General features: G+C 54.2%; 1 protein-coding gene and 2 long non-coding RNA genes across 4 annotated transcripts in view; 1 reads left to right on the forward strand and 2 right to left on the reverse strand.

The window, feature by feature from the left end:
- Positions 1 to 45: 45 nt before the first annotated feature.
- Positions 46 to 2411, reverse strand: LOC127908585 (uncharacterized). The gene is made up of 3 exons (XR_008067612.1): positions 2306 to 2411; positions 769 to 858; positions 46 to 112 (listed from the first exon to the last, which is right to left on the reverse strand). It is a non-coding gene; the product is annotated as an uncharacterized LOC127908585 (long non-coding RNA).
- A 5700-nt stretch (positions 2412 to 8111) lies between these two features.
- Positions 8112 to 25140, forward strand: part of espnla (espin like a) — a 56045-nt gene continuing 39016 nt past the window's right edge. The window contains exon 1 of the mRNA XM_052525260.1: positions 8112 to 8647. Within this exon, the coding sequence (XP_052381220.1) occupies positions 8345 to 8647 (303 nt within the window). The 5' untranslated portion in view covers positions 8112 to 8344. The remainder of the gene's footprint in view (positions 8648 to 25140) is intronic.
- LOC127908587 (uncharacterized) lies at positions 12010 to 18608 on the reverse strand. 2 transcript variants are annotated; one of them, XR_008067614.1, is made up of 9 exons: positions 18563 to 18608; positions 16852 to 16929; positions 15780 to 15815; positions 15117 to 15150; positions 14961 to 14994; positions 14568 to 14639; positions 14365 to 14406; positions 13617 to 13654; positions 13381 to 13425 (listed from the first exon to the last, which is right to left on the reverse strand). It is a non-coding gene; the product is annotated as an uncharacterized LOC127908587 (long non-coding RNA). The 2 variants fall into 2 exon arrangements; XR_008067615.1 differs by lacking the exons at positions 13381 to 13425; positions 13617 to 13654; positions 14365 to 14406; ... (2 more) ...; positions 15117 to 15150; positions 15780 to 15815 and adding exons at positions 12010 to 12040; positions 14424 to 14457.

Below are 25140 nucleotides of genomic sequence, written 5' to 3' on the forward strand. Positions count from 1 at the left end.
AATAGAGCTTCCACATTGACTCTGTACCGATACCCCTGTATATAGCCTCCACATTGACTCTGTACCGATACCCCCTGTATATAGCCTCCACATTGACTCTGTACCGATCCCCCTGTATATAGCCTCCACATTGACTCTGTACCGATACCCCCTGTATATAGTCTCCACATTGACTCTGTACCGATACCCCCTGTATATAGTCTCCACATTAACTCTGTGCCGATACCCACCGTGAATAGAGCTTCCACATTGACTCTGTACCGAAACCCCCTGTATATAGCCTCCACATTAACTCTGTACCGAAACCCCCTGTATATAGTCTCCACATTAACTCTGTACCGAAACCCCCAGTATATAGCCTCCACATTAACTCTGTACCGATACCCCCTGTATATAGCCTCCACATTAACTCTGTACCGGTACCCCCTGTATATAGCCTCCACATTGACTCTGTACCGATACCCCCTGTATATAGCCTCCACATTAACTCTGTACCGATACCCCATGTATATAGCCTCCACATTGACTCTGCGTAATACCCTGTATATAGCCTCCACTTTGACTCTGATACCCCCTGTATATAGCCTCCACATTGACTCGGTACCGATACCCCCTGTATATAGCCTCCACATTGACTCGGTACCGATACCCCCTGTATATAGCCTCCACATTGACTCGGTACCGATACCCCCTGTATATAGCCTCCACATTAACTCTGTACCGATACCCCCTGTATATAGCCTCCACATTGACTCTGTACCGTAACACCCTGTATATAGCCTCCACATTGACTCTGTACCGATACCCCCTGTATATAGCCTCCACATTAACTCTGTACCGATACCCCCTGTATATAGCCTCCACATTGACTCTGTACCGATACCCCCTGTATATAGTCTCCACATTGACTCTGTACCGATACCCCCTGTATATAGTCTCCACATTAACTCTGTACCGGTACCCCCTGTATATAGCCTCCACATTGACTCTGTACCGGTACCCCCTGTATATAGCCTCCACATTGACTCTGTACCGATACCCCCTGTATATAGCCTCCACATTAACTCTGTACCGATACCCCCTGTATATAGCCTCCACATTGACTCTGTACCGATACCCCCTGTATATAGCCTCCACATTGACTCTGTACCGATACCCACCGTGAATAGAGCTTCCACATTGACTCTGTACCGATACCCCCTGTATATAGCCTCCACATTGACTCTGTACCGATACCCCCTGTATATAGCCTCCACATTGACTCTGTACCGATACCCCCTGTATATAGCCTCCACATTGACTCTGTACCGATACCCCCTGTATATACCCTCCACATTGACTCTGTACCGATCCCCCTGTATATAGCCTCCACATTGACTCTGTACCGATACCCCCTGTATATAGTCTCCACATTGACTCTGTACCGGTACCCACCGTGAATAGAGCTTCCACATTGACTCTGTACCGAAACCCCCTGTATATAGTCTCCACATTAACTCTGTACCGAAACCCCCTGTATATAGTCTCCACATTAACTCTGTACCGGTACCCCCCTGTATATAGCCTCCACATTAACTCTGTACCGGTACCCCCTGTATATAGCCTCCACATTGACTCTGTACCGATACCCCCTGTATATAGCCTCCACATTAACTCTGTACCGATACCCCATGTATATAGCCTCCACATTGACTCTGTACCGTAATACCCTGTATATAGCCTCCACATTGACTCGGTACCGATACCCCCTGTATATAGCCTCCACATTGACTCGGTACCGATACCCCCTGTATATAGCCTCCACATTGACTCGGTACCGATACCCCCTGTATATAGCCTCCACATTGACTCGGTACCGATACCCCCTGTATATAGCCTCCACATTGACTCGGTACCGATACCCCCTGTATATAGCCTCCACATTGACTCGGTACCGATACCCCCTGTATATAGCCTCCACATTAACTCTGTACCGATACCCCCTGTATATAGCCTCCACATTGACTCTGTACCGTAACACCCTGTATATAGCCTCCACATTGACTCTGTACTGGTACCCCCTGTATAGAGCCTCCACATTGACTCTGTACCGATACCCCCTGTATATAGCCTCCACATTGACTCTGTACCGATACCCCCTGTATATAGCCTCCACATTAACTCTGTACCGATACCCCATGTATATAGCCTCCACATTGACTCTGTACCGGTACCCCCTGTATATAGCCTCCACATTGACTCGGTACCGATACCCCCTGTATATAGCCTCCACATTGACTCTGTACTGATACCCCCTGTATATAACCTCCACTTTGACTCTGTACCGTAATACCCTGTATATAGCCTCCACATTGACTCTGTACCGATACCCCCTGTATATAGCCTCCACATTGACTCTGTACCGATACCCCCTGTATATAGCCTCCACATTGACTCTGTACCGTAATACCCTGTATATAGCCTCCACATTGACTCTGTACCGTAATACCCTGTATATAGCCTCCACATTGACGCTGTACCGTAATACCCTGTATATAGCCTCCACATTGACTCTGTACCGTAATACCCTGTATATAGCCTCCACATTGACTCTGTACCGTAATACCCTGTATATAGCCTCCACATTGACTCTGTACCGTAATACCCTGTATATAGCCTCCACATTGACTCTGTACCGTAATACCCTGTATATAGCCTCCACATTGACTCTGTACCGTAATACCCTGTATATAGCCTCCACATTGACTCTGTACCGTAATACCCTGTATATAGCCTCCACATTAACTCTGTACCAGTACCCCCTGTATATAGCCTCCACATTGACTCTGTACCGTAATACCCTGTATATAGCCACGTTATTTTTGTGTTACTTTACATTTTTATTTTACAATTTTTTCCTTTAGTTTATTGAGTAAATACTTTCTTAACTCTATTCTTGAATTGTTGCATTGTTGGTTAAAGGGCTTGTAAGTAAGTATTTCACCTGTTGTATTTGGAGCATGTGAAAAATAAAATTTGATCTGATAGATTTACACAGTAGTTTTTTCACTCCCCACCGCTCCGAGATCCAAGATCATTTTTTCAAATAACGCTAGTCATCAAATGTACTTATAAAGCCCTTCTTACATCAGCTGATGTCACAATGCAGGTGTAGAAGGTGTAGAATGCAGGTGTAGAAGCAATGAAGGTGTAGAATGCAGGTGTAGAAGGAATGCAGGTGTAGAAGCAATGCAGGTGTAGAAGCAATGCAGGTGTAGGTGGTGTAGAATGCAGGTGTAGAAGGTGTAGAATGCAGTGAAGGTGTAGAATGCAGGTATAGAGTGTAGGTGGTGTAGAAGGTGTAGAATGCAGGTATAGAAGGTGTAGAATGTAGTGAAGGTGTAGAATGCAGGTATAGAGTGTAGGTGGTGTAGAAGGTGTAGAATGCAGGTATAGAAGGTGTAGAATGTAGTGAAGGTGTAGAATGCAGGTATAGAGTGTAGGTGGTGTAGAAGGTGTAGAATGCAGGTATAGAAGGTGTAGAATGTAGTGAAGGTGTAGAATGCAGGTATAGAGTGTAGGTGGTGTAGAAGGTGTAGAATGCAGGTGTAGGTGGTGTAGAATGCAGGTGTAGAAGGTGTAGAATGCAGGTATAGAAGGTGTAGAATGCAGTGAAGGTGTAGAATGCAGGTATAGAGTGTAGGTGGTGTAGAATGCAGGTGTAGAATGCAGGTGTAGAAGGTGTAGAATGCAGGTGTAGAATGCAGGTATAGAAGGTGTAGAATGTAGTGAAGGTGTAGAATGCAGGTATAGAGTGTAGGTGGTGTAGAAGGTGTAGAATGCAGGTATAGAAGGTGTAGAATGTAGTGAAGGTGTAGAATGCAGGTATAGAGTGTAGGTGGTGTAGAAGGTGTAGAATGCAGGTATAGAAGGTGTAGAATGTAGTGAAGGTGTAGAATGCAGGTATAGAGTGTAGGTGGTGTAGAAGGTGTAGAATGCAGGTATAGAAGGTGTAGAATGTAGTGAAGGTGTAGAATGCAGGTATAGAGTGTAGGTGGTGTAGAAGGTGTAGAATGCAGGTGTAGAATACAGGTGTAGGTGGTGTAGAATGCAGGTGTAGAAGGTGTAGAATGCAGGTATAGAAGGTGTAGAATGCAGTGAAGGTGTAGAATGCAGGTATAGAGTGTAGGTGGTGTAGAATGCAGGTGTAGAATGCTGGTGTAGAAGGTGTAGAATGCAGGTGTAGGTGGTGTAGAATGCAGGTGTAGGTGGTGTAGAATGCAGGTGTAGGTGGTGTAGAATGCAAGGTTAGAAGGTGTAGAATGCAGGTGTAGAATGCAGGTGTAGGTGGTGTAGAATGCAAGGTTAGAAGGTGTAGAATGCAGGTGTAGGTGGTGTAGAATGCAAGGTTAGAAGGTGTAGAATGCAGGTGTAGGTGGTGTAGAATGCAGGTGTAGAAGCAGTGAAGGTGTAGAATGCAGGTGTAGAAGGTGTAGAATGCAGGTGTAGGAGGTGTAGAATGCAGGTGTAGAAGGTGTAGAATGCAGGTGTAGGTGGTGTAGAATGCAGGTGTAGGTGGTGTAGAATGCAGGTGTAGGTGGTGTAGAATGCAAGGTTAGAAGGTGTAGAATGCAGGTGTAGGTTAGAAGGTGTAGAATGCAGGTGTAGGTGGTGTAGAATGCAAGGTTAGAAGGTGTAGAATGCAGGTGTAGAAGGTGTAGAATGCAGGTGTAGAAGCAGTGAAGGTGTAGAATGCAGGTGTAGAAGGTGTAGAATGCAGGTGTAGGAGGTGTAGAATGAAGGTGTAGAATGCAGGTGTAGAATGCAGGTGTAGAAGGTGTAGAATGCAGGTGTAGAAGGTGTAGAATGCAGGTGTAGGAGGTGTGCAATGCAGGTGTATCCCCTTCATCTTGTCGACAGGGAATTCTCCCGTTACACCATGCTCCCTCTGTCCCCTCCACAAGTGTCCCAAATGGCACCCTATTCCCTATATAGTGCGCTACTTTTGACCAGGGCTCCAAGCCTAGATCTTGACCATGGCTCTCAGTTCCATTACATTGCACATAAGAATCAATAGACAAAGGTGTTATCTCATACACACCTTTTTATAGGGTTTTAATTGAGCTTAGCGTTTCCACATGGCCATATTTCCATGTTAAAGTGAGTGTTTAAACCACCTGTGGTAATTAGCTATCTATGCTGCTCTGAACACCTGTGGTAATTAATTATCTAGTGTGCTCTGAACACCTGTGGTAATTAGTTATCTATGCTGCTCTGAACACCTGTGGTAATTGGTTATCTAGCGTGCTCTGAACACCTGTGGCAATTAGCTATCTATGCTGCTCTGAACACCTGTGGTAATTGGTTATCTAGCGTGCTCTGAACACCTGTGGTAATTAGCTATCTAGTGTGCTCTGAACACCTGTGGTAATTAGCGATCTAGCTTGCTCTGAACACCTGTGGTAATTAACTATCTAGCATGCTCTGAACACCTGTGGTAATGGAAGAAGGCCACTAGAAACGTGTTGACACTGAAAAATACTGATATACCTGAGAATCGTATCGCAATTGAGAATCGATTCACGTTTAGATCGAGTATTTTACTGTTTTGGCTACCTCTGTATATACTGTAAATATACCTCTGTATATACTGTAAATATACCCCTGTATATACTGTAAATACAATCTACCTCTGTATATACTGTAAATATACCCCTGTATATACTGTAAATACAATCTACCTCTGTATATACTGTAAATATACCTCTGTATATACTGTAAATATACCTCTGTATATACTGTAAATATACCTCTGTATATACTGTAAATATACCCCTGTATATACTGTAAATACAATCTACCTCTGTATATACTATAAATACAATCTACCTCTGTATATACTGTAAATCTACCTCTGTATATACTGTAAATATACGTCTGTATATACTGTAAATATACCTCTGTATATACTGTAAATATACCTCTGTATATACTGTAAATCTACCTCTTTATATACTGTAAATCTACCTCTGTATATACTGTAAATATACCTCTATATACTGTAAATATACCTCTGTATATACTGTAAATATACGTCTGTATATACTGTAAATCTACCTCTGTATATACTGTAAATCTACCTCTGTATATACTGTAAATATACCCCTGTATATACTGTAAATACAATCTACCTCTGTATATACTATAAATACAGTCTACCTCTGTATATACTGTAAATATACCCCTGTATATACTGTAAATACAATCTACCTCTGTATATACTATAAATACAGTCTACCTCTGTATATACTGTAAATATACCTCTGTATATACTGTAAATACAGTCTACCTCTGTATATACTGTAAATATACCCCTGTATATACTGTAAATACAATCTACCTCTGTATATACTATAAATACAATCTACCTCTATATATATTGTAAATACAATCTACCTCTGTGTATACTGTAAATACAATCTACCTCTATATACTGTAAATATACCTGTGTATATAGTGTAAATACAATCTACCTCTGTATATAGTGTAAATACAATCTACCTCTGTTACATAGAAGGTCCTTTGGACGTTATGGAGTAACACCAGGCTCCTTTAAGATCTTGGACAAGAGTAAGCCTAACCCCATATGGCCCTGGTCAAAAGCAGTGCACTACATATGGAATAAGGGTGCCATTTGGGGCTCGATCCCCTGTCTTCAGTGAAGCATGGGAGCGTGTGGCAGCATGTGTTCAGCTCAGCACAAAGGGAAGTGCTAGGCTGTGAAAGGTGGACCTTTGTTCCTTCTACCTGTCTTTCACAATCTTTTTAGGTCTCTGGGCCGTTATGACCCTCTCCCCTCCCTCCCTGGGCCACTATGACCATCTGTCCCTCCCTCCCTCCCTGGCCCACGATGACATTCTCCCCTCTTTACCTCCTTCCCTCCTATGACCCTCCCCTCCCTCCCTCCCTCCCTCCCTCCCACGATGACCCTCCCTCCCTCCCTCCCTCCCTCCCTCCCTCCCTCCCTCCCTCCCTCCTCCCTCCCTCCCTCCCTGGGCCACGATGACCCTCTGTCCCTCCCTCCCTCCCTGGGCCACGATGACCCTCTGTCCCTCCCTCCTTTCCTGGGCCACTATGACCCTCTGTCCCTCCCTCCCTGGGCCACGATGACCCTCTGTCCCTCCCTCCTTTCCTGGGCCACTATGACCCTCTGTCCCTCCCTCCTTTCCTGGGCCACTATGACCCTCTGTCCCTCCCTCCCTCCCTGGGCCACGATGACCCTCCCTCCCTCCCTCCCTGGGCCACGATGACCCTCCCTCCCTCCCTCCCTCCCTCCCTCCCTCCCTGGGCCACTATGACCCTCTGTCCCTCCCTCCCTGGGCCACTATGACCCTCCCTCCCTCCCTCCCTGGGCCACTATGACCCTCTGTCCCTCCCTCCCTCCCTCCCTGGGCCACTATGACCCTCCCTCCCTCCCTGGGCCACTATGACCTCCCTCCCCCTGGGCCACTATGACCCTCCCTCCCTCCCTCCCTGGGCCACTATGACCCTCTGTCCCTCCCTCCCTCCCTGGGCCACTATGACCCTCTGTCCCTCCCTCCCTCCCTGGGCCACTATGACCCTCTGTCCCTCCCTCCCTCACTGGGCCGCTATGACACCCTCCCTCCCACCCTCAGCCCTGCCTGCTGGCCAGCTGGCTGCTCCCATGGTGTCACTTTCCCGTGGGCTCCTGGCTGGGAGGAGGCTTGGTGTGTGTGTGTGTGTGTGTGTGTGTGTGTGTGTGTGTGTGTGTGTGTGTGTGTGTGTGTGTGTGTGTGTGTGTGTGTGTGTGTGTGTGTGTGTGTGTGTGTGTGTGTGTGTGTGTGTGTGTGTGTGTGTGTGTGTGATCGAGTGTGCCTATGTGTGTATTCATGTGTGGCTGTATGTGTGTTTGTATGCGGCTGTGAGTGTGTGTGTTCGAGTGTGGCCTTTGTGTGTGTGTGTGTGTTTCTGTGTGTGTGTGTGTGTGTGTGTGTGTGTGTGTGTGTGTGTGTGTGTGTGTGTGTGTGTGTGTGTGTGTGTGTGTGTGTTTCAGTGTGGCCTTGTGTTGTCAGTGTGTGTGTGTGTGTGTGTGTGTGTGTGTGTGTGTGTGTGTGTGTGTGAGTGTGAGCAGGCTAAGTTGACATGATCAGGAGAGAACTCCAGCTCCAGCCTACCTTTGCACCACAGCCACCCAGCAGAGCCAGAAAGACACCCGACGACAGAGACAGACTACCGTAGGCCAGGCAACAGGGTCCAGGTCCATCTTATTTGTGTAACAGCCACCTGTCAGAGCCAGAATTGGAGACAGACTACCGTGGGCCAGTCGTCAGCCAGGTGTGCATGTATGATGGTGCTGCACCGGGTGATCCAGGCAGCCCGTGCAGGCGATCTCTCAGCCCTGAGGAAGCTGTCCTCCTCTGGGTGCCTCACGGTCTCAGCCTCCATCACAGACGCCCAGGGGGCGGGCCCGGTGCACCACGCCGCTCGCTGCGGCCGCCTGGAATGTGTGCGCTACCTGGTGGTGGAGGTGGGGCTGGCGGCCGACGCCCGGGCCCTGAACAGAGCCACGCCCGCCCACGACGCTGCTGCTACAGGCCACGCCCGGGAACTGCAGTGGCTAGTGGACCAAGGGGGTTGCAATGTAGAGGTGAGGCTAAAATAACAAATCATTCCTCCTGTGTTACTGAGGGTAGACCAGAGACTTACAACACAATGGCGAGGCTGGATGAGCCACTGATGGGGCTGGAGAGAGATGGAGATAAGTTGGTGTAGTTGTTGCCCTCCTACGTGGTTGTTGACTCCTATGGCATTTAGCCAGCAGCCATGTATCAGGGCAAGAGCACTTGGTTTATACGGAGCAGCGTGAAGAGCAGTTTAGAATGAGTTCATGGTATCTGGACTTCCCAGGGGTCTTGTCTCATTCACATGATGTGGTGTTTAACCATCAGACTGTAGTGCATGTAAACACAAAGTCACCTGGCTTCTGACTCAATTCAAGGGGCTTTATTGGCATGGGAAACATATGTTAACATTGCCAAAGCAAGTGAGGTAGATAATAAACAGAAGTGAAATAAACAATAGAAATTAACAGTAAACATTACACATACAGAAGTTTCAAAACAATAAAGACATTACACATGTCATATTACGTATATATACAGACTCTTACGTGTATATATACAGACTATACGATATACAGACTATTATATACAGTCTCTCTCTCTCTCTCGCTTTCTCTCTCTCGCTCTCGCTCGCTCTCTCTCGACGTGTGCTTTATGAAAGGTGAAGTTGACAGATGAAGAGTCCCTAGCTGGTGTGTTGCCATTACTCGTGCCCATGTCTTTGTTGTCCTGTCGAATTCTATAATGACTAGGATAATGGGTTATCTTTCTCTCTCGCTCTCTCTCTTTCTCTCCCTCTCTCTTTCTTTCACTCTCTCCCCCGTCTCTCTCTCACTCTCTCCCCCGTCTCTCTCTCACTCTCTCCCCCGTCTCTTTCTCTCGCTCTCTCCCCGTCTCTTTCTCTCCCTCTCTCCCCGTCTCTTTCTCTCCCTCTCTCCCCCGTCTCTTTCTCTCCTCTCTCCCCGTCTCTTTCTCTCCCTCTCTCCCCATCTCTTTCTCTCCCTCTCCCCCGTCTCTTTCTCTCCCTCTCTCCCCCGTCTCTTTCTCTCCCTCTCTCCCCCGTCTCTTTCTCTCCCTCTCTCCCCGTCCCTCTCTCCCCTTCTCTCTTTCTCTCCCTCTCTCCCCGTCTTCTTTCTCTCCCTCTCCCCGTCTCTTCTCTCCCTCTCTCCCCGTCTCTTTCTCTCCCTCTCTCCCCGTCTCTTTTCTCCCTCTCTCCCCGTCTCTTTCCTCTCTCCCCGTCTTCTTTCTCTCCCAGTCTCCCCATCTCTTTCCGTCTCCTCTCTCCCCGTCTTTTCTCTCCCTCTCTCCCCGTCTTCACCTCTTCCCTCTTCACCTCTCTCCCCGTCTCTTCCTCTCTCCCCTCTTCACCTCTCTCCCGTCTCTCTTCACCTCTCTCCCGTCTTCTCTCCCTCTCTCCCGTCTTCTTTCTCTCCCCTCTCTCCCGTCTTCACCTCTCCCCGTCTTCACCTCTCCCCCGTCTCTTCACTCTCTCTCTCTCCCCTCTCCGTCTTCACCTCTCTCCCCGTCTTCTTTCACCTCTTCACCTCTCTCCCCGTCTTTCTCCTCTTCCCTCTCTTTCTCTCACCCTCTCCCCCGTCTTCACCTCTCTCCCCGTCTTCACCTCTCTCCCCCGTCTTCACCTCTCTCCCCGTCTTCACTCTCTCTCCCGTCTCTCACCTCTCTCCCCGTCTTCACCTCTCTCCCGTCTTCACCTCTCCCCGTCTCTTTCTCTCCCGTCTTCACCTCTCTCCCCGTCTTCACCTCTCTCCCCGTCTCTCTCTCTCCGTCTTCACCTCTCCCCGTCTTCACTTTCTCTCCCCTCTCTCCCGTCTTCACCTCTCTCCCCGTCTTCACCTCTCTCCAGTCTTCCCTCTCTCCGTCTTCCCTCTCTCCCCGTCTCTCACCTGTCCCTCTCTCCCCGTCTTCTTTCCTCTCCCCGTCTTCTCTCCCCCGTCTTCTCCCCGTCTCTCACCTCTCTCCCCGTCTTCACCTCTCTCCCCGTCTTCACCTCTCCCCCCTCTCGTCTTCCCTCTCTCCCCCTCTCTTTCTCTCCCTCTCTCTCCCCGTCTTCCTCTCTCCCCGTCTTCACCTCTCTCCCGTCTTCACCCTCTCTCCCGTCTTCACCTCTCCCCGTCTTCACTTTCTCTCCCCGTCTCTCCCCTCTCCCCGTCTTCCCTCTCCCCGTCTTCACCTCTCCCTCTCACCCTCTCCCCGTCTCACCTCTCCCCGTCTTTCTCCCCGTCTTCACCTCTCTCCCCGTCTTCACTCTCTCCCCGTCTTCACTCTCTCTTCTCTCCCTCTCCCCGTCTCTCTTCTCTCCCCGTCTTCACCTCTCTCCCCGTCTTCACTCTCTCCCGTCTTCACCCCTCTCCCGTCTTCACCTCTCTCCCCGTCTCACCTCTCCCGTCCTCCTCTCTCCCCGTCTCTTTCTCTCCCGTCTCTCCCTCCCCGTCTTCACCTCTCTCCCGTCTTCCCCTCTCCCCGTCTCACCTCTCTCCCCGTCTTCTTTCTCTCCCGTCTTCACCTCTCTCTCTCTCCCCGTCTTCTCTCCCCGTCTTCTTTCTCTCCCGTCTTCACCTCTCTCCCGTCTTCCCTCTCTCCCCGTCTTCACCTCTCCCTCTCTCCCCTCTCTTTCTCTCCCTCTCTCCCCGTCTTCACCTCTCTCTCTCTCACCTCTCTCCCCGTCTTTTCTCTCTCCTCGTCTCCCCTCTTTCTCCGTCTTCCCTCTCCCTCTCTCTCTCTCTCTCCCCGTCTCTTTCTCTCCCGTCTTCCCCTCTCCCGTCTTCACCTCTCTCCCCGTCTTCTCTTCTTCCCTCTCTTTCTCTCCCTCTCTCCGTCTTCTCTCCTCTCTCCCGTCTTTTCTCTCCCTCTCTCTCCCGTCTTCTCTCTCTCCCTCTTCCCCTCTCTTTCTTCCCTCTCTCCCCGTCTTCACCTCTCCCCGTCTCTCCCCTCCTCTCCCGTCTTCACCTCTCTCAGTCTTCCCTCTCTCCCCGTCTCTTCTCTCCCTCTCTCCCCGTCTCTTTCTCTCTCCCCGTCTTCCCCGTCTCTTTCGTCTTCACCTCTCTCCCCGTCTTCTTTCTCTCTCTCCCGTCTTCCCTCTCTTTCTCTCCCTCTCTCCCCGTCTTTTCTCTTCTCTTCCCCTCTCCCGTCTCTCCCTCTCTCCCCGTCTTCTTTCTCTCCCGTCTTCCCCTCTCTCCCGTCTTCACCTCTCTCCCCGTCTCTTTCTCTTCACCTCTCTCCCCGTCTTCACCTCTCTCCCGTCTTCACCTCTCTCCCCGTCTTCACCTCTCCCTCTCTCCCCTCTCCCTCTTCACCTCTCTCCCCGTCTTCACCTCTCTCCCGTCTTCACCTCCCCGTCTTTCTCTCCCCGTCTTCACCGTCTCTTTCTCCCGTCTTCACCTCTCTCTCCGTCTTCACCTCTCCCCGTCTTCACCTCTCTCCCCGTCTTCTTCTCCCCTCTTCACCTCTCTCCCCGTCTTCACCTCTCCCCGTCTTCCCCGTCTCTTTCTCCCCTCTCACCTCTCCCCTCTCTTTCTTCCCTCTCTCCCCGTCTCTCTCTCCCCTCTCCCCCTCTCTCCCCTCTCCCTCTCTCCCCGTCTTCTTTCTCTCCCGTCTCTCCCTCTCTCCCCTCTCACCTCTCCCCGTCTCTTTCTCTCCCTCTCTCCCCGTCTCTTCTCTCCCTCTCTCCCCGTCTCTTCTCCCGTCTCCCTCTCTCCCCGTCTCTTTCTCTCCTCTCTCCCCGTCTCTTTCTCTCCCCGTCTTCACCTCTCTCCCTTTCTTCCCTCTCTCCCCGTCTTCACCTCTCTCCCCTCTCTCCCCTCTCTCCCCGTCTCCCTCTCTCCCCGTCTTTCTCTCCCGTCTCTCTCTCCCCTTCTCCTCTCCCGTCTTCACCTCTCTCCCCGTCTTCACCTCTCTCTCCCGTCTTCACCTCTCTCCCGTCTTCACTCTCTCTCCCCGTCTCTTTCTCTCCCCGTCTTCTCTCCCCGTCTTCCTCTCCCCGTCTTCTCCTCTCTCCCCGTCTTCTCTTTCTCTCCCTCTCTCCCCGTCTCTTTCTCTCCCTCTCTCTCCCCTCTCTCCCCGTCTCACCTCTCTCCCCGTCTTCTCTTTCTCTCCCTCTCTCCCCGTCTCTTTCTCTCCTCTCTCCCCGTCTCTTTCTCTCCCTCTCTCCCCCGTCTCTTTCTCTCCCTCTCTTCACCCCCCCTCTTTCTCCCTCTCCCCGTCTCTTCTCTCCTCTCTCCCCGTCTTCTCTCCCTCTCTCCCCGTCTTCTTTCTCTCCCGTCTCTCCCCGTCTCTTTCTTCCTCTCTCCCCGTCTCTTTCTCTCCCTCTCTCCCCTCTCTTTCTCTCCCTCTCTCCCCGTCTCTTTCTCCCGTCTTCACCTCTCCCCGTCTTCACCTTTCTCCCCGTCTTCCCCGTCTCTTTCTCTCCCTCTCTCCCTCTCCCGTCTCTTTCTCTCCCGTCTTCACCCGTCTCGTCTTCTCTCTCCCCGTCTTCACCTCTCCCCGTCTTCACCTCTCCCCTCTCTCCCCGTCTTCACCTCTCCCCGTCTTCCTCTCTCTTCTCCCCGTCTTTCTCTCCCGTCTTCCCCTCCCCGTCTTCACCTCTCTCCCCGTCTTCACCTCTCTCCCGTCTTCACTCTCCCGTCTTCTCTCTCCCGTCTTCACCTCTCTCCCCGTCTTCACCTCTCCCTCTCCCCGTCTTCACCTCTCCCCGTCTTCACCCTCTCCCGTCTTTCTCTCCCTCTCTCCCCGTCTCTCTCCCCGTCTTCACCTCTCTCCCCGTCTTCACCTCTCTCCCCGTCTTCACCTCTCTCCCGTCTTCACCTCTCTCCCTCTCCCGTCTTCACCTCTCTCCCCGTCTTCACCTCTCTCCCCGTCTTCACCTCTCCCTCTCCCGTCTTCACCTCTCTCCCCGTCTTCACCTCTCTCCCCGTCTTCTCTCTCCCCCGTCTTCACCTCCCAGTCTTCACCTCTCCCGTCTCCTCTCCCCGTCTTCACCTCTCTCCCCGTCTTCACCTCTCTCCCCGTCTTCACCTCTCTCCCCGTCTTCTTCTCCCTCTCTCCCCTCCCCGTCTTCTCCTCTCTCCCCGTCTTCACCTCTCCCCCGTCTCCCCTCTCCTCTCTCCCCGTCTTCACCTCTCTCCCGTCTTCTCCCCTCTCCTCTCCTCTCTCTCCCGTCTTCACCTCTCCTCTTCACCTCTCTCCCGTCTTCACCTCTGCCTCTCCCCGTCTCACCTCTCCCCGTCTCACCTCTCTCCCCGTCTTCCCTCTCTCTCCCCGTCTTCACCTCTCTCCCGTCTTCACCTCTCTCCCGTCTTCACCTCTCTCCCCGTCTTCACCTCTCCCCGTCTCACCTCTCTCCCCGTCTTCACCTCTCTCCGTCTTCCCTCTCTCCCCGTCTCCTCTCTCCCTCTCTCCCCCGTCTCACCTCTCTCCCGTCTCTCTCTCCCCCGTCTCTTTCTCTCCCTCTCTCCCCGTCTTCTCTTTCTTCACCTCTCTCCCCGTCTTCTTTCTCTCCCCTCTCCCCCCCTCTCCCCGTCTCACCTCTCTCGTCCCCGTCTCTCTTTCTCTCCCTCTCTCCCCGTCTCTTTCTCTCCCCTCTCCCCGTCTCTCTCTCCTCTCTCCCCGTCTTCACTTTCTCTCGTCTTCCCTCTCTTTCTTCACCTCTCTCTCCCCCCGTCTTCACCTCTCTCCCGTCTCCACTCCCCGTCTTCACCTCTTTCTCTCCCTCTCTCCCCGTCTTCACCTCTCCCCGTCTTCACCTGTCTGCCTCTCTCCCCGTCTTCACCTCTCTCCCGTCTTCACCTCTCTCCGTCTTCACCTCTCTCCCCGTCTTCACCTCTCTCCCGTCTTCACCTCTCTCCCCGTCTTCACCTCTCCCCGTCTTCACCTCTCTCCCGTCTTCACCTCTCCGTCTCTTCACCTCTCTCCCTCTCTCCCCGTCTTCACCTCTCTCCCCGTCTTCACCTGTCTGCCTCTCTCCCCGTCTTCACCTCTCTCCCCGTCTTCACCTGTCTGCCTCTCTCCCCGTCTTCACTCTCTCCCCGTCTTTTCCCCGTCTTCACCTCTCCCCGTCTTTCTCTCTCTCTCCCGTCTTCACCTCTCCCCGTCTTCACCTCTCCCCCGTCTTCACCTCTCCCGTCTTCCCTCTCCCGTCTTCCCTCTCTCCCCGTCTTCACCTCTCCCCGTCTTCACCTCTCTGCCTCTCTCCCCGTCTTCACCTCTCCCCGTCTTCACCTCTCTCCCCCCGTTCACCTCTCCCCCGTCTTCACCTCTCTCCCCGTCTTCCCATCTCCCGTGTTCTTCACCTCTCCCCGTCTTCACCTCTCTCCCCGTCTTCACCTCTCCCAGTCTTCACCTCTCTCCCCGTCTTCACCTCTCTCCCAGTCTTCCGTCTTCACCTCTTCACCCCAGTCTTCACCTCTCTCCCCGTCTTCACCCCGTCTTCCCCGTCTTCACTCTCTCCCCGTCTTCTTCCGTCTCTCTCCCCGTCTTCACCTCTCCCCGTCTTCACCTCTCTCCCCGTCTTCACCTCTCTCCCCGTCTCTCACCTCTCTCCCGTCTTCACGTCTCTTCCCGTCTTCCCCGTCTCTTTCTCTCCCGTCTTCACCTCTTTCTCTCCGTCTCACCTCTCTCCCCGTCTTCACCTCTCCCCGTCTTCACCCTCTCCCCGTCTCTCACCTCTCTCCCGTCTTCACCTCTCCCTCTCTCCCCGTCTTCACCTCTCTCCCCATCTCTTTCTCTCCCCTCTCTCCCCGTCTCTTTCTCACCTCTCCCCCTTCTCCTCTCTCCCCTCTTCACCTCTCTTTCCCCGTCTTCACCTCTCTCCCGTCTTCCCTCTCTCCCCGTCTTCACCTCTCTCCCGTCTTCCCCTCTCTTCCCGTCTTCACCTCTCTCCCCGTCTTCACCTCTCTTCCCCGTCTCACCTCTCCCCGTCTTTTCTCTCCCTCTTCTCCCCGTCTTCACCTCTCTCCCCGTCTTCTCTCCCCGTCTTCCTCTCTCCCGTCTTCACCTCTCTTTCTCTCCCTCTCTCCCCGTCTTCTTTCTCTCCCTCTCTCCCCGTCTTCCTTCTCCCTCTCTCTCCCCGTCTTCACCTCTCTCCCTCTTCCCTCTCTCCCCGTCTTCACCTCTCTCCCCGTCTCACCTCTCTCCCGTCTTCACCTCTCTCCCCGTCTTCACCTCTCTCCCCGTCTTCACCTCTCCCGTCTCCTCTCTCCCCGTCTCTTTCTCCTCTCTCCCCGTCTTCACCTCTCTCCCTCTCTCCCTCTCTTCTTCACCTCTCTCCCCGTCTTCACCTCTCTCCCCGTCTTCTCTCCCTCTCTCCCCGTCTTTTCTCTCCCCTCTTCCCCGTCTTCTTTCTCTCCCCCGTCTTCTCCCCTCTCTCCCCGTCTTCACCTCTCCCCCGTCTTCTTTCTCTCCCGTCTTCACCTCTCTTTCTTCACCTCTCTCCCGTCTTCACCTCTCTCCCCGTCTCTTTCTCTCCCCGTCTTCACCTGTCTCTCTCTCCTCTCTCCCCGTCTTCACCTCTCCCCGTCTTCACCCCCCGTCTTCACCTCTTTCTCACCTCTCTCCCCCGTCTCACCTCTCCCCTCTCTCCTCTCTTTCTTCCCTCTCTCCCCGTCTTCTTTCTCTCCCCTCTCTCTCCCGTCTTCACCTCTCTCCCCGTCTCACCTCTCTCCCCGTCTTCTCTCCCGTCTTCACCTCTCTCCCCGTCTTCACCTCTCTTCTCTCCCCGTCTTCACCTCTCCCAGTCTTCACCTCTCTCTCCGTCCTCACCTCTCTCCCGTCTTCACCTCTCTCCCGTCTTCACCTCTCTCCCAGTCTTCACCTCTCTCCCGTCTTCCCTCTCTCCCGTCTCACCTCTCCCGTCTTCACCTCTCTCCCGTCTTCACCTCTCCCGTCTTCACCAGAATATAGTCTTCACCTCTCCCCGTCTTCACCTCCCCTCTTCACCTCTCTCCCGTCTTCACCTCTCCCTCCTCTCCTCTCTTCACCTCTCTCCCCGTCTTCACCCTCTCCCGTCTTCACCTCTCCCGTCTCTTTCTCTCCTTCACCTCTCCCCGTCTCTCTCTCCCCCTTCTCTCCCCGTCTTCACCTCTCTCCCCGTCTTCTCTCTCTCCCGTCTTCACCTCTCCCCGTCTTCACCTCTCCCCGTCTTCACCTCTCCCCGTCGTCTTCACCTCTCTCCCGTCTTCACCTCTCCTCCCCGTCTTCACCTCTCTCCCGTCTTCACCTCTCTCCCCGTCTTCACCTCTCTCCCCGTCCTCACCTCTCTCCCCGTCTTCACCTCTCCCCGTCTTCACCTGTCTGCCTCTCCCTGTCTTCACCCTCTCCCGTCTTCACCTCTCTCCCGTCTTCACCTCTCTCCCCGTCTTCACCTCTCCCCGTCTTCACCTCCCCGTCTTTCTCTCCCTCTCACCTCTCCCGTCTTCCCTCTCTCCCCGTCTCTTTCTCTCCCCGTCTCTCACCTCTCTCCCCGTCTTCACCTCTCCCCGTCTTCTTTCTCTCCCGTCTCACCCCCGTCTTCTTTCTCTCCCTCTTCCCCGTCTCTTTCTCTCCCCTCACCTCTCCCCGTCTCTTTCTCTGCCTCTCTCCCCGTCTCTTTCTCTCCCTCTCTCCCCTCTCCCGTCTTCACCTCTCTCCCCCGTCTTTCTCTCCCTCTCTTCACCTCTCTTCTTCTGCCTCTCTCCCCGTCTTCACCTCTCCCCAGTCTTCACCTCTCCCCGTCTTCTCTTTCTCTCCCCGTCTTCCCCGTCTCCTCTCTCCCGTCTTCCCTCTCTCCGTCTTGCTCTCTCCCCGTCTTTCTCTCCCGTCTTCCCTGTCTCTTTCCCGTCTTCACCTCTCTCCCTGTCTTCTTTCTCTCCCGTCTCGTCTCTCTCTTCACCTCTCCCCCGTCTCTTTCTTTCCCTCTCTCCCCCGTCTCTTTCTCTCCCTCTTCACCCCTCTTTCTCCACCTCTCTCCCCCCGTCTTCCTCTCTCTCTCTTCACCTCCCCGTCTCCTCTCTCTCCCTCTCCACCTCTCTCCCGTCTCCCTCTCCCGTCTCCCTCTCCCCGTCCTCACCTCTCTTTCTTCACCTCTCCTCCCCGTCCTTTCTCTCCCCGTCTTCATCTCTCCCCGTCTTCACTCTCTCCCCGTCTCACCTTTCTCTCCCCCTCTCCCCCGTCTTTCTCTCCCCGTCTTCACCTCCTCCCCGTCTTCTCTCCCGTCTTCACCTCTCTCCCCGTCTTCTTTCTCTCTCCCTCTTCACCTCTCCCCGTCTCTTTCTCTCCCGTCTCTCCCCGTCTCTTTCTCTCACTCTCTCTCCCGTCTCTTTCTCTCCCGTCTCTCCTCTGTCTCTTTCTCCCAGTCTTCCCCTGTCTCTTTCTTCACCTCTCTCCCCGTCTTTCTCTCCCTCTCTCCCCGTCTCTTTCTCCTCTCTCCCCCTCTTCACCTCTCCCCGTCTTCACCTCTCTCCCGTCTTCCCTCTCTTTCTCTTCCCTCTCTCCCCCGTCTCTTTCTCTCCTCTCTCCCCCGTCTCTTTCTCTCCTCTCCCCCCGTCCTCTCTCCCTCTTCTCCCGTCCCTCTCTCTCTCCTCTCTCCCCGTCTCTTTCTCTCGCTCTCTCCCCAGTCTTCTCTCCCGTCTTCACCTCTCTCCCTCTCCCTCCCCGTCTTCACCTCTCCCCGTCTTCACCTCTCTCCTCTCTCCCGTCTCCACCTCTCCCCGTCTTCTTTCTCTCCCCGTCCTCACCTCTCCCCGTCTTCCTCTCTCCCCGTCTTCACCTCTCTCCCCGTCCAGTCTCTCTCCCGTCTTCTCTCTCCCCGTCTTCACCTCTCTCCCCGTCTTCTCCCTCTCCCCGTCTTCTTTCTCCCGTCTCTCCCTCTCTGCCTCTCTCCCTCTCTCCCGTCTTCCCCGTCTCTCTCCCGTCTCTCACCTCTCTCCCGTCTTCTCTCTCCCCGTCTTCACCTCTCTCCCCGTCTTCACCTCTCTCCCCGTCTTCACCTCTCTCCCCGTCTTCCCTCTCTCCCCGTCTTCACCTCTCCCGTCTCTCTCTCCCCGTCTTCACCTCTCTCTTTCCCGTCTCTCCCCTCCCCGATCTCCCTCTCTCTCTCGCCGTCTTCTCCCCCCTCTAACCTGTCTCACCTCTCTCCCCGTCTTCACCTCTCCCCGTCTTCACCTCTCTCCCGTCTCTTCTCCCGTCTTCACCTCTCCCAGTCTTCTTCTCCCGTCTCACCCTCGTCCCGTCTTCACTCTCTCCGTCTTCACCCTCTCCCGTCTTCACCTCTCTCCCCGTCTTCACCTCCCCCCCCGTCTTCACCTCTCTCCCCGTCTTCACCTCGTCTCCCCGTCTTCGCTCTCTCCCCGTCTTTTCTCTCCCTCTCCCCCGTCTTCACCTCTCCCCGTCTTCACGTCTCTTTCTCTTCACCTCTCTCCCCGTCTTCACCTCTCTCCCGTCTTCACCTCTCTCCCCGTCTTCACCTCTCTCCCCGTCTTCCATCTCCCTTTCTTCACCTCTCTCCCGTCTTCACCTCTCTCCCCGTCTTCACTCTCCCCGTCTTTCTCTCCCCGTCTCCCCATCTCTTTCTCTCCCGTCTTCCTCCTCTCTTCACCTGTCTCTTCACCTCTCTCCCCCTTCTCTTCTCTCCCTCTCTCCCCATCTTCCCCTTCACCTCTCTCCCCGTCTTCACTTCTCTCCCGTCTCTCTCCCCGTCTTCACCTCTCTCCCGTCCTCCCTCTCTCCCCCCTCTTCACCTCTCTCCCGTCTTCTCTTTCTCTCCCTCCTCCCCATCTCTCCCCCGTCTCACCTCTCTCCCCGTCTTCCTCTCCCTCTCCCCCTCTCTTTCTCTCCCTCGTCTTCCCTCTCTTTCGTCTTCCCTCTCCCCATCTTCCTCTCTCCCCTCTTCCCCGTCTCTTTCGTCTTCCTCTCTCCCGTCTTCACCTCTCCTTTCACCTCTCCCCGTCTTCTTTCCCAGTCTTCCCTCTCTCCCCAGTCTTCTTTCTCTCCCTCTTCTCCTCCCCTCTTTCTCTCCCTCTCTTCACCCCATCCGTCTCCCTCTCTCCAGTCTTCACCTCTCCCCTCTTCACCTCTCTCCCCGTCTTCCCCTCTCTTTCTTCCCTCTCTCCCCGTCTCTTTCTCTCCCCTTTCTCTCCCTCCCTCCCCCGTCTCTTTCTCTCCCTCTCTCCCCATCTCTTTAACTCTCCCCATCTCCCTCCCTCTCTCCCCATCTCTTTCTCTCCCCCTCTCCCCATCTCTTTCTCTCCCTCTAACCCCGTCTCTTAACCCCCCAGAGAGATAGCTCCTCTCTCCCATCTAAACTTTCTGACCCAGAGTGTAACCTCCCTAACCTGTCCTTTCTCTCCCTCTCCCCGTCTCTTTCTCTCCCTCTCTCCCCGTCTCTTTCAGAAGATCCCCCGTCTCTTTCTCTCTCCCCCGTCTCTTTCTCCCTCTCTCCCATCTCTTTCTCTCCCTCTCTCCCCATCTCTTTCTCTCCCTCTCTCCCCATCTCTTTCTCTCTCTCCCCATCTCTTTCTCTCCCTCTCTCCCATCTCTCTTTCTCTCCCTCTCTCCCCATCTCCCTCTCCCCTTAACCTTTCTCTTTCTCTCCCCATCTCACTTTAACCCTAACTCTCCCCCATCTCTTTCTCTCCCTCTCTCTCCCCATCTCTTTCTCTCCCTCTCTCCCCCATCTCTTTCTCTCCCTCTCCCCCGTCTCTTTCTCTCCCTCTCTCCATCTCTTCTCTCTCCCTCTCTCCCCGTCTCTTTCTCTCCCCTCTCCCAGAGAGGTCCCCCGTCTCCTCTCTCCCCATCTCTTTCTCCCCTGACCCATCTCTTTCTCTCCCTCTCTCCCCATCTCCTCTCCCCTTAACCTGACCCGAGGAAAAACTCTCCCTCTAACCTGACTCCAAATCTCCCTCTCTGTAACCCTGACCCTCTCTCCCATCTAACCTGACCCCCAGGTTTCTAACCCTGATCTCCGTCTCTTTCTCCCTCTCTTTCCCCCGCTCCTCTCTCTCTAACCCCTGACCCCGTCTCTTAACCTCTGACCGTCTCTTTCTCTCCCTATCCCCCCCCCGTCTCTTTCTCTCCCTCTCCCTCGTCTCTTCTCTCTCCCTCTCTCCCCCGTCTCTTTCTCTCCTCTCTCTCTCCGTCTCTTTCTAACCGCCCTCCCCGTCTCTTTCTCTCCCTCTCTCCCCGTCTCTTTTTCTCTCTCCCCGTCTCTCTCCCTCTCTTCTCCCTCTCTCTCTCTCCTTTCTAACCTCCCCGTCTCTTTCTCTCGCTCTCTCCCTGACTCTTTCTCTCTCTCCCCGTCTCTTTCTCGCTCTCTCCCCGTCTCTTTCTCTCCCTCTCTCCCGTCTCTTTCTCTCCTCTCTCCCCCGTCTCTTTCTCCACTCTCTCCCCGTCCTTTCTCTCCCTCTTCTCCCCCCGTCTCTTTCTCTCGCTCTCTCCCCGTCTCTTTCTCTCCCTCTCTCCCCCGTCTCTTTCTCTCCCTCTCTCCCCGTCTCTTTCTCCCTCTCTCCCCCCTCTCTTTCTCTCCCTCTCCCGTCTCTTTCTCTCCCTCTCCCCCCGTCTCTTTCTCTCCCTCTCTCCCCGTCTCTTTCTCTCCCTCTCTCCCCCGTCTCTTTCTCTCCCTCTCTCCCCCGTCTCTTTCTCTCCCTCTCTCCCCCCGTCTCTTTCTCTCCCTCTCTCCCCCCGTCTCTTTCTCTTCTCTCCCCCGTCTCTTTCTCTCCTCTCCCCCGTCTCTTTCTCTCCCTCTCTCCCCCCGTCTCTTTCTCTCCCTCTCTCCCCGTCTCTTTCTCTCCCTCTCTCCCCATCTCTTTCTCTCGCTCTCTCCCCGTCTCTTTCTCTCCCTCTCTCCCCCGTCTCTTTCTCTCCCTCTCTCCCCGTCTCTTTCTCTCCCTCTCTCCCCCCGTCTCTTTCTCTCCCTCTCTCCCCCGTCTCTTTCTCTCTCTCCTCTCTTTCCCTTCGTCTCTTTCTCTCCTTTCCCCGTCTCTTTCTCTCCCTCTCTCCCCGTCTCTTTCTCTCCCTCTCCCCCGTCTCTTTCTCTCCCTCTCTCCCCGTCTCTTTCTCTCCCTCTCTCCCCCGTCTCTTTCTCTCCCTCTCTCCCCGTCTCTTTCTCTCCCTCTCTCCCCGTCTCTTTCTCTCCCTCTCTCCCCCATCTCTTTCTCTCCCTCTCTCCCCCGTCTCTTTCTCTCGCTCTCTCCCCCGTCTCTTTCTCTCCCTCTCTCCCCCGTCTCTTTCTCTCTCTCTCCCCCGTCTCTTTCTCTCGCTCTCTCCCCCGTCTCTTTCTCTCCCTCTCTCCCCGTCTCTTTCTCTCGCTCTCTCCCCCGTCTCTTTCTCTCCCCATCTCTTCTCTTCCTCTCTTTCTCTCGCTCTCTCCCCGTCTCTTTCTCTCGCTCTCTCCCCCGTCTCTTTCTCTCTCTCTCTCTCCCCATCTCTTTCTCTCCCTCTCTCCCCGTCTCTTTCTCTACTCTCTCCCCTCTCTTTCCCTCCCTCCCTGTCTCTTTCTCTCCCTCTCTCCCCCGTCTCTTTCTCTCCCTCTCTCCCCCGTCTCTTTCTCTCCCTCTCTCCCCGTCTCTTTCTCTCCCTCTCTCCCCCCGTCTCTTTCTCTCCCTCTCTCCCCGTCTCTTTCTCTCCCTCTCTCCCCCGTCTCTTTCTCTCGCTCTCTCCCCCTGTCTCTTTCTCTCCCTCTCCCCCCGTCTCTTTCTCTCCCTCTCTCCCCGTCTCTTTCTCTCCCTCTCTCCCCGTCTCTTTCTCTCCTCTCTCCCCCGTCTCTTTCTCTCCCTCTCTCCCCGTCTCTTTCTCTCCCTCTCTCCCCGTCTCTTTCTCTCCCTCTCTCCCCGTCTCTTTCTCTCGCTCTCTCCCCGTCTCTTTCTCTCCCCATCTCTTTCTCTCGCTCCCTCTCCCCCGTCTCTTTCTCTCGCTCTCTCCCCCGTCTCTTTCTCTCCCTCTCCCCTCTTTCCTCCTCTCCCCGTCTCTTTCTCTCCATATCCTCCCCGTCTCTTTCTCCGCTCTCCCCGTCTCTTTCTCTCCCTCTCTCCCCCCGTCTCTTTCTCTCCCTCTCTCCCAGTCTCTTTCTCTCCCTCTCTCCCCGTCTCTTTCTCTCCCTCTCCCAGAGTCTCTTTCTCTCCCTCTCTCCCCGTCTCTTTCTCTCCCTCTCTGTCTCTTTCTCTCCCTCTCTCTCCCTGTCTCTTTCTCTCCTCTCTCCCCCTGTCTCTTTCTCTCCCTCTCTCCCCCTTTGTCTCCTTTCTCTCGCTCTCTCCCCTGACTCTTTTCTCCCTCCTCCCCCGTCCCTTTCTCTCCCTCCCTGTCTCCTCTACCCCCGTCTCTTCTCTCTCTCTGACCCTCTCTTTTCTCTTCTCCTCTCTGTCCCTCTCCTCCTCCCAGTCCCTTTTAACCTCTGACCCCCTCTTTCTCTCCCTCTCCCCGTCTCTTTCTCTCCCTCTCTCCCCATCTCTTAATCTGACCCTCCTTTCTCTCCCCTGTCTCTTTCCTGCCTCTCCTCTCCCTCCCCTCTTTCTCTCGCCTCTCCCCGTCTCTTTCTCTCGCTCTCTCCCCGTCTCCTCTCCTCTCTCCCTCTGTCTCTTTCTCTCCTCTCTCTCCCCCGTCTCTCTCCCTCTCTCCTCCAGTCTCTTTCCTCCTTTCCCCCAGTCTCTTTCTCTCTGGGTGATGGCATCATTTCTCTCCTACCTCTCCGTCTCTTTCTCTCCTCCTGAGGGGGTGAGGTTCTCTCCCTTTCCCCATCCTAGGTCTCTTTGGGGAGCCTCTTTCTCTTAGGTCTCTTTCTCTCCTCTTCCCCCGTCTCTTTCTCTCCCTCTCTCCCCGTCTCTTTCTCTCGCCTCCCATCTCTTTCTCTCCCTCTCTCCCCCATCTCTTTCCTCCTCTCTCCCTCTGTCTCTTTCTCTCCTCTCTCCCGTCTCTTTCTCTCCCTCTCTTCCCCGTCTCTTTAGGGCCCTCCCGTCTCTTTCTCTCCCTCTCTCCCCCGTCTCTTTCTCTCGCTCTCTCCCCGTCTCTTTCTCTCGCTCTCTCCCCCGTCTCTTTCTCTCGCTCTCTCCCCCGTCTCTTTCTCTCCCTCTATGGTCTCCTCTCCTCCCCCGTCTCTTTCTCTCCCTCTCTCCTCATCTCCTCTTTCTCTCCCTCTTCCCCGTCTCTTTCTCTCTCCTCTCTCCCCCATCTCTTTCTCTCCCTCTCTCCCCGTCTCTTTCTCTCCCCCCGTCTCTTTCTCTCCCTCTCTCCCCCGTCTCTTTCTCTCCCTCTCTCCCCGTCTCTTTCTCTCCTCTCTCCCCGTCTCTTTCTCTCCCTCTCTCCCTGTCTCTTTCTCTCCCTCTCTCCCCTGTCTCTTTCTCTCCTCTCTCCCATTCTTTCTCTCCTCTCTCCCCTGTCTCTTTCTCTCCTCTCTCCCCTGTCTCTTCCCTCTCCTCTCCCCTGTCTCTTTCTCTCCCTCTCTCCCTGTCTCTTTCTCTCCTCTCTCCCCGTCTCTTTCTCTCCCTCTCTCCCCGTCTCTTTCTCTCCTCTCCCCGTCTCTTTCTCTCCTCTCTCCCCGTCTCTTTCTCTCTCCTCTCTCCCCGTCTCTTTCTCTCCCTCTCTCCCCCTCTCTCTTTCTCTCTCTCCCCCTGTCTCTTTCTCTCCCTCTCTCCCCGTCTCTTTCTCTCCCTCTCTCCCCGTCTCTTTCTCTCCTCTCTCCCCCCGTCTCCTCTCTCTCCCCGTCTCTTTCTCTCCCTCTCTCCCCGTCTCTTTCTCTCCCTCTCTCCCCGTCTCTTTCTCTCCACTCTCTCCTGTAAGTCTCTCTCTCCCTCTCTCCCCGTCTCTTTCTCTCCCTCTCTCCCCGTCTCTTTCTCTCCCTCTCTCCCCCGTCTCTTTCTCTCCTCTCTCCCCCTCTCTCCCTCCCTCTCTCCCCGTCTCTTTCTCTCCCTCTCTCCCTATAGTTCTCTTTCTCTCCCTCCTCCCCGTCTCTTTCTCTCCCTCTCTCCCCGTGTAACTTTCTCTCTCCCCGTCTCTTTCTCTCCCTCTCTCCCATCTCTTTCTCTCCCTCTCTCCCCGTCTCTCTTTCTCTCCCTTCTCTCCCCCTCTTTCTCTCCTCTCTCCCCGTCTTTCTCTCCTCTCTCCCCGTCTCTTTCTCTCCCTCTCTCCCCGTCTCTCCGCTCTCTCTCTCCCTCCCCGTCTCTCTCCCTCTCTCCCCGTCTCTTTCTCCCTCTCTCCCCGTCTCTTTCTCTCCTCTCTCCCCGTCTCTTTCTCTCCTCTCTCTCCCCCGTCTCTTTCTCTCCCTCTCTCCCCCGTCTCTTTCTCTCCCTCTCTCCCCGTCTCTTTCTCTCCCTCTCCCCCCTTCCCTCTCCCGTCTCTTTCTCCCGCTCTTCTCCCTCTCCTCTCTGTCCCCGTCTTTAATCCCTAGCTCTCAGTCTCTCTCCCCGTCTCTTTCTCTCCCTCTCTCCCCCGTCTCTTTCTCTCGCTCTCTCCCTGTCTCTCGCTCCCTCTCTCCCCATCTCTTTCTCTCGCTCTCTCCCCCGTCTCTTTCTCTCGCTCTCTCCCTGTCTCTCGCTCCCTCTCT

Source organism: Oncorhynchus keta, chromosome 1 (assembly GCF_023373465.1).
Source record: "Oncorhynchus keta strain PuntledgeMale-10-30-2019 chromosome 1, Oket_V2, whole genome shotgun sequence".
Taxonomy (NCBI): Eukaryota; Metazoa; Chordata; class Actinopteri; order Salmoniformes; family Salmonidae; genus Oncorhynchus; species Oncorhynchus keta.